Source organism: Euphorbia lathyris, chromosome 9 (genome assembly GCF_963576675.1).
Source record: "Euphorbia lathyris chromosome 9, ddEupLath1.1, whole genome shotgun sequence".
In the NCBI taxonomy this organism is placed as follows: Eukaryota; Viridiplantae; Streptophyta; class Magnoliopsida; order Malpighiales; family Euphorbiaceae; genus Euphorbia; species Euphorbia lathyris.
The window spans coordinates 54,875,386-54,883,174 of NC_088918.1; the positions used below are offsets into that span (position 1 = coordinate 54,875,386).

A 7,789-nucleotide genomic window follows, 5' to 3' on the forward strand; every position below is an offset into this window, starting at 1 on the left:
ATCAATCAGAAATCAATATTTTTATGAACAAAAGTTCTTCTTTTCCTTTGGGAATTATTTTCAATCCGGGATTGAATTCTTTATTGTGAGCTTGAGAGACCGGGTCATCATTCTTGCAATATTATCTTGATCGTGAACAAGTATTTTGGTAAGGTACTTGTGAATCGCCAAACACTCAGGTTCCAATTTAATTATTCGAAGGTGTAAGGTCAGATCTCCTTTCATTGTCTTTAATTCTTTGGGATTGGTTTGTTATCACCAATTTATGTTTGTTATTTGATTCTATTAATTCCTTAAGATAGATCGGGAAAACTTGTTGATTTGGTTATTATCTCTTTTTCATAACCAATATCAAATCAATATATGTATTAAAATAGACCTAATATTTTTGGAAAAATATCAATTTAGCCTCTACGTACAAGATAAGATATTATTAATGTAAGTTTAACGTTTGATACTGTTTACAAAAGAGTATCAATTTAGGCATTGATAACGAAATATGACACGTCATTCATATTACACCGTTAAATTCTGATTTCCTTCTCTACGTACAATTGACAGAACTTAATGCAGTAATATGAATAACGTGTCACGTACCGTTATCAAAACCTAAATTTATACATATTTTATATGGAAAACTTAAATTGATACTTCTCCAAAATCTTAACTTAAACATATTTTGATACATTATTATTTATGAACATCTATTTAATATGGATAAAAAAATATAATTATTTTCCTAAAATTGTTGAATTAAAATGTTTGATTTTTCTTATGGAAAAGAATTAAATGTAAATTATCCAACAAAACAATTTATTTCCATTTTCTTGCATTAGGATTTAGAGTATAAGGTTGTAGACCCCACTTTGATAGGGTGAGAAACCCAGACAACATTTTCTCGGGTTGCAACTGAATTTTCTGGGCACACAAACACAGTTTCGTTAACTTCGACTTACCGATAACTGGCAAGAGAATGAAACTTCAACTCAGTTGACTTTCCGTCCTTGCACTTCACATTTTCGCCATTATTAGAAACTACATACACTTTACAGCCTACAGAATTGCTTGTTATCTGCAACTTTTATCCAACCCTCTAATCCCATCGTTTTACGATTTTCAACCTTTCCCGTTGATACTTATTTCGGAGAATATCGTTACCTATCAATTTCCCTCGGCTCTACCTGACAAATTTGCTTTTAGGGTTTGTTCGCTTTGAATTGAAAGAATTCGTACAGAAGCTCTCTTGAGCTTACTCGACTTCAAACAGAAATGGGTCGTTCTCGTGGGAATTTTCACTCCACTGACGAGGACCCAACCCAGAGGTTAAATTTCTCAATTTTCTGTTGTTTTTGCCTTATTTATATACATTGCTTTTAGTTTGAGGGTATTCTTTCTGTTGGTTGCTTTTGTTTGTATGTCTTGCTTGCGTCGATTCTGAAGTGTTAGGTCTTGATATTTAGTGGTTTTGAGCTAAAAAAAAATGAAAATGCACTTATCCGGAGTTGAATTAAGAAAGGTATATATGGGCTGATGCATAATATGTGATTTCCCTTAATTATAGTTATAATTGCTGCGAGGTCTCGGTCTGCATTACAACAATGTATATACTCTGCTTTTGAGCCTCTTTTCCATCAATTTACTGGGAATTTTATTGGCAATGCAGATCAAGGAGAAAGAAGAATTCGGCTACTGGAGAAAACTTAGAATCTTCCTCCATAGGTAATGCCCAAATTTTACTTTGAAGAGGCTTTTTGGTGGATTTTTTTTTAAAAAAAATTTCTCCAGGAATCATGTGCTTTGGAAATTGGATTATTTGATAATTTATTGGTTATCCAATAAAAGATCTAGCAAAGCATTTAGAAATTCTATTTGGTGCAGTGTATACACGGGTAGATTGGTGTAAATTATGTGTTAAACATGTCAAATAGTTGATGCTAGAGTTGGTACTAATGTTCTTTTCTCTTTCTATAATTCTGATTCACTTTTTCTGTATTCTTTCTTTGTTTCTAATATGGAGTCAGGTCAAGGAACAAGCGATGGGAAGAGGGCTCTATACCATTGCAATTATTGCAACAAAGATATAACTGGGAAGATCCGTATCAAGTGTGCAATGTGCCCAGACTTTGACCTATGTATAGAATGTTTCTCTGTTGGAGCTGAGGTGCAACCTCATAAAAGCAATCACCCTTACCGGGTTATGGTTAGTGATACCTTTTTGATAACTTGGCAAGCTCTACATGGTTCTGTTACTTGTGTTTTTTTCTTTTGTCATATGGAAGTGGACTTGTTCTAAAGTAAATTGTGCAACCTAAACACTAGAACTAGATGGGCGATTTATGTTTTTCTTGAAATCATCTAATCTAATTTTGCACCTTCTGAGTTTTCCGTTGTGTTGCTGTGTTAGGATGATTCAACTATACTGTTACATAGTATGATACTTGTTTTATTCACTTCTTCTTTGCTCTCTCTCTCTCTCTCTCTCTCTCTCTCTCTCTCTATGTGTGTGTGTGTGTGTGTGTAATGTGATAACAACATGGAATAATGAATTTTCAATTTCAACAGGATAATTTATCTTTTCCACTTATTTGTGCGGACTGGAATGCAGATGATGAAATACTGCTTTTAGAGGTATTTTTTTTTTTAAATATCTTTTACTTTTTGATTTATACAAAGTTTAGAGCATTTAATGAGAAATGTAATGTAGACATATAGCTTTTGATTCTTGGAGTTTTCTTAACCTTAGGGAATTGAAATGTATGGACTGGGAAACTGGGCAGAAGTTGCTGAGCATGTGGGGACGAAAAGCAAAGAAATGTGTATAGAACACTACACATTTGTATATATGAACTCTCCATATTTCCCTCTTCCAGTAAGATACTTCGTAAAAGCCAATTCTTTTTTCAACACCTTTTGTTGCACCGAAATGAGTAAATTGAAGTTTTCTCTATTTTTAGGATATGTCGCATGTAATCGGGAAAAATAGGAAGGAGCTTCTTGCTATGGCCAAAGGACTCGGAGAGGACAAAAAAGGTCTGTAATATCTTTTGCATCTGTTCTCTCCTTGTCTTTCTTTTTCCTTTTTCCGTTTGAGCATGTTATTTGCTATTCCTCTTTGACATTATTTCTCATTACGAGTTGTGTTGACTTGTAGGATCTTCTATGCTTGGGGAGCATGTTGTAAAGGAAGAGTCCCCATTTTCTCCTTCTAGAGTCAAGTATGGTTATCATTCTTCTTCATTTATGGTTATCTCTCTGCATCTATCAAGGCTCTTATACCTTGTTTTCTTAATTGTTTCAGAGTTGAGGAAATGCACAAAGGTGGTTCTTCTAGCCGATTATTATCTACCTTAAATTCAGGTGCAATTGAGTATGAGTTTGAATAGCTTCTGATGGCTGATATAAATTCTCTGAAGGCTGATATAAATTCTCTTCCTTGTTTTTCAACTTCAGATGTAGAATCTGGGGTTCATCCTAATAACATCATAAATGCAGCAGCAACAGCTGCAACTAAGAAGGCATCCAAAATGGCCCGCATTAAAGATGTTCCCAGTGTTGTTAAAGTGGAAGGTCTGTTGTAGTGAAGATTTTGTCTAGAGTTCTTAATTTTTTTGATGATGATAATGCTGATATATCATTTCTCTATCTGATAATATATGGGGTCTTCATTGTATAACTTGTGGTGGTGGTGTGAAATTGCCTTGGACATTGTAATTATGTTGCCACGAAATCACTGCAAAATGATGTATTTGTTGCAACTTTCATATTCTATTTTAGAGTAGCATTACAAAAATTTACTGCCCCTCAACAATTGCATTCTATGTTGCACTTGGAGCCCAAAATTATCATTCCTGAATGCTCAGGACAATAGGTAGAGAATTGAACAGTCTTATTCATACCAATGTAGAATCATCATACCATTTATTTGCTGTGTATAGTGGGAGATAGCGTTGAAGTAGTTAACATAAATTATATGGTTGGCACTGATTTATTATGTTTGTAGGACATTAAAAAATATGTTCTGGTTATATCTTTCCTATATATAGTATTTTCTATATAGTTCACTGCAGATGAATGTTAGTAAGTCGTTTATATTCGGAATGATAATTTATTTGGAGAAGCCTGCTTCCACCACAGCACATTTTAGATGAGGAGATTTTTAACGTTTTACTTACTGTGGAGCTATCTGTTCTCCAAGAACCTAGTATAAAATTCAAATGGTTGCCTGCTGAATCTAGCTAACTTAAGGCTGAAATTGTCTGACTCACTGATGGATAACCATGCATTTCTGTTGCAGTATTGTCTACATAATGTCAAATCTTTGTGGAGCCGCAATCCATATACAGATGGTTGATATTATCCTCTTTTTTTGTTCTCAGATCCTCAAGTAGACAGGAGTTTTAAGGGGAAAAAACGGCACTATTCTATGATTGAGGGGTCTTTGGTTGAGTCAAGTGGTTATAACTCTAAGAGACAGGAATTTGATCCTGAATATGATAATGATGCTGAGCAATTACTAGCTGAGATGGAATTCAAAGATGCTGACACTGAAGATGAGCGTGAGTTGAAGTTGCGAGTGTTGCGTATCTATGGAAAGAGGTAGCATTTTACAGTTTAATGCGTATACACTTTCATTAGCCTAAAAAAATCCTCTAAAGTAGCAGATTTGTATTTTCAGCGATTTGAGTACTAACAAAAAAAAAGTGGATCAAAATATGGACATACTTGGCAACTTCATGATGGGTACTCATTTTAACTATGCACCAAGTTTGAGTTTCATAGTGGTAAAAGCAAACTCCTAAAGAACATTTGGAAGCTTATTTTTCCTAAATGGTGATGCTCGAAGGCAAACAACCAAGTTCTGATCCATACCTTAACATGTCGTTAATTATATTGGATATATATTAACTGAGGGGATATTGGCAGGCTTGACGAAAGAAAGCGGAGAAAAGTGTTTATTTTGGAAAGAAATTTGCTATATCCATATCATTTTGAGAAGGACTTATCACTTGAAGAGAAGACTCTGTGTCGACGTTATGATATCTTCATGCGTTTTCATTCCAAGGAAGAGCACGAGGATTTGCTTCAGACTGTTATAGCAGAGCATAGGGCTCTGAAAAGAATTCAAGAACTTAAGGTATACCATTAATTCCAGGATCACAACTTTAGATTACCTGTCTTTTTTTAAAACAAATAATATTAACTTCTACATTCTTTTCGTTGCTCTTATTGTTTATGCAAATCAACCTTAATTTTACATTACTTGATTTGGTTTCTTGGAAACAAATAATATTAGCTACCGATCTTTTCTTTGGATAAAGAATCACTTTAGCCCTTCACTTTGGCTCACGGGTCATTTTTCCCAGAATTAAACTTTATCCTTTATCTTTAACTTGGATTTTTGTCAAATTAGTCTAAAATGGAACATGTCAGCATAAAAAATTGACGTGTTAAAAAAACCCATCAATCATATTACTTTTGGACTAGTTTGTCAAAAAATGCCATGTTATGGATTAAATTGATATCTAAAATTTATTTTGAAGCAAATTGATCCTCTGAGCCTAGTTGAAGGGTCAAATTGACCCTTTATCCATGAACATGTGGTGTAAACTCTTCTATACTACTCAATCCCTTATCATTTGTCTGCTTAATATGCCTTCACTCCTGTAAACTTGAATGTGCTCAAATTATATTTGCTATGTTTTTATTGAACAAAGGAATACAATGTGAAAATGCTGCAGCAAGAGTAAGACAATCAGAAATAATGAAATCCAAATAGGATAGGTTAAGAGAAGTGTTCTTCAATGCACTGAGTGGTATCTAGGAATCAGATTCAGTTATACTTCTGGTTGCTCCTAAATTGTTCTCAGCCAATTAAGCGCTTTGCTTTCACGCATTAACGCTGCTAGAGCAGGCTCCGCCAGGCCTTGCTGTTATACGCTAACTTACTGCTAGATGAACATAGCGTACTACAAACTGCTTTTGAATTGCTAACAAATTCACCGCCCAATCTTGAGACATTGAGGAGTCTGATGATCTTGATGCTTGATTGTATACTATTGAGTTTGTGTCTTCTTCTCTTGCTTATTAATAAATCAATGCAGGAAGCCCGAGCTGCTGGTTGTCGTACATCTGTTGAGGCAGATAGATATCTAGAAGAGAAAAGAAAAAAGGAAGCCGAAGAAAATTCCCAGAGAGCAAAAGAAAGTGGCCCAGTTGGTCCAAGCAACCAGGGAGGTCCTAATGTTTTCATTGCTTCAGATTCGGTTGGCAAGGATACAAACTCAAGACCTGGACAGGGCTATGCTAATGACTTTGATACTTTGGGCATTTATGACACACGATTACTTTCCGAAGCTGTGAGTATCAGATCAACACTTCCTATGTTAATCATCTTGTTACTCAGAAAATGCTGCATTTTACATTATCATTCAAGCAGGCAGGCAGGATTTCGTGTTCTCATTTGTAATGAATTTGCAGGAGAGACGGCTTTGTCATGAGATTAAGTTGCCTCCTCCCCTGTATCTGAAGATGCAAGAGGTGATAGTAAAAGAAATCTTCTGCGGGAATGTGTTGAGGAAATCTGATGCACATCCTCTTTTCAAGCTTGAATCCAGCAAAGTGGATAGAGTTTATGATGTACTTGTGAAGAAAGGGATTGCCCAACCATAATGAGCTCTCCCATTTTTGTTCTTAACTGGAACTGTAAATTATTCTCGTCTGTCTGTATAAGTTTTGCCACGTACTCACGTATGAAAAAGTGTTCCGAATTTACAGCTACTAACATGGAATTGGGAGAAGTCATTCAATTCAGCACAAGGAAGAAGAGAACAAGAAAAGGAATTGAGAATCTTAGGGATGTATATCAATTAGAATTTGATTTTAGTTTCATGAGTTATAATTAGAATGCTATTGATTAAGTTAATTCAATCTGAGATTGTAGGGCAGGGTTTCTTTCTGTTTTCTGTTTTTGAGACGAAAAGTAAAACAGAAAATAATGGTGTCAGGAGAAATACAAGTCCCATTGTGAGGTCCTAAGGGACTAATGCTGAGTGAATATGCACGACTACGACTGGAATATGCACGGCTATGACTGGAAGATGAAGACGAGGACTAATGTGGAGTGGGTATTTCTGCAAAACATGCTTTCACGGTTGGGTTTTAATTCTCTGTGGAGTATGATGTGTGTTTCAATAGTCAGTTACAAAATTACTCAGGGAGGCCGTGAACTGGGACCTATGATTCCTACTAGAGAACTTTGCCAAGGAGATCCACTCTCTACCTTTCTTTTTCTCATGTCATCTCTGTTGTTAGCTAAAGAAAGAGTAGGCCTTATTCACAGGTGTCGAGTGGCCAGAACCGCTCCTGCTATTTCACACCTATTTTTCGGCGACGACTGTATTATGTTTTTTAGAGCAAATATTTTGGAGGCGGGAAAGATTCAACAATGCTTGTGATCATATGAACTTGCTTCATGTCAAAGCATAAACTTTCAGTCTTTATTTTTCAGCAACAATACAACTTCTTCAGACCGGGCTTCTGTTAGATCGATTCTAAGAGCTACAGAGGGGACAGACTTGGGTTGTTATTTGGGGGCTCCTGTAGCAGTGGGTAGGAGCAAATTGCACGCATTCAGTTTTCTTAAAGATCAGATGGAATCACAGAAACAATTGGAAGGAAAAGTTGCTCTCAAGGGCTGGGGAAGAGGTGCTTATCAAATCATTACTTGATCCTTACATACATTAAAAGGGCGGCCCTGTGCATTACGCGTCCCCGCTAAGCGAGGGTCCGG

The 7,789-nt window shown here is 35.8% G+C and overlaps 1 protein-coding gene across 1 annotated transcript; it reads left to right on the plus strand.

The window, feature by feature from the left end:
* The first annotated feature begins 861 nt into the window (after positions 1-861).
* On the plus strand, positions 862-6,955 carry LOC136206800 (transcriptional adapter ADA2b). Its single transcript, XM_065997977.1, has 13 exons — positions 862-1,322; positions 1,664-1,719; positions 2,022-2,200; positions 2,563-2,628; positions 2,744-2,869; positions 2,955-3,030; positions 3,152-3,215; positions 3,299-3,357; positions 3,451-3,567; positions 4,377-4,596; positions 4,924-5,134; positions 6,102-6,356; positions 6,478-6,955. Exons 1-13 carry the CDS (start codon positions 1,270-1,272, stop codon positions 6,667-6,669), a joined length of 1,674 nt encoding a protein of 557 aa, XP_065854049.1. The 5' UTR covers positions 862-1,269; the 3' UTR covers positions 6,670-6,955.
* The last annotated feature ends 834 nt before the right edge of the window (positions 6,956-7,789 follow it).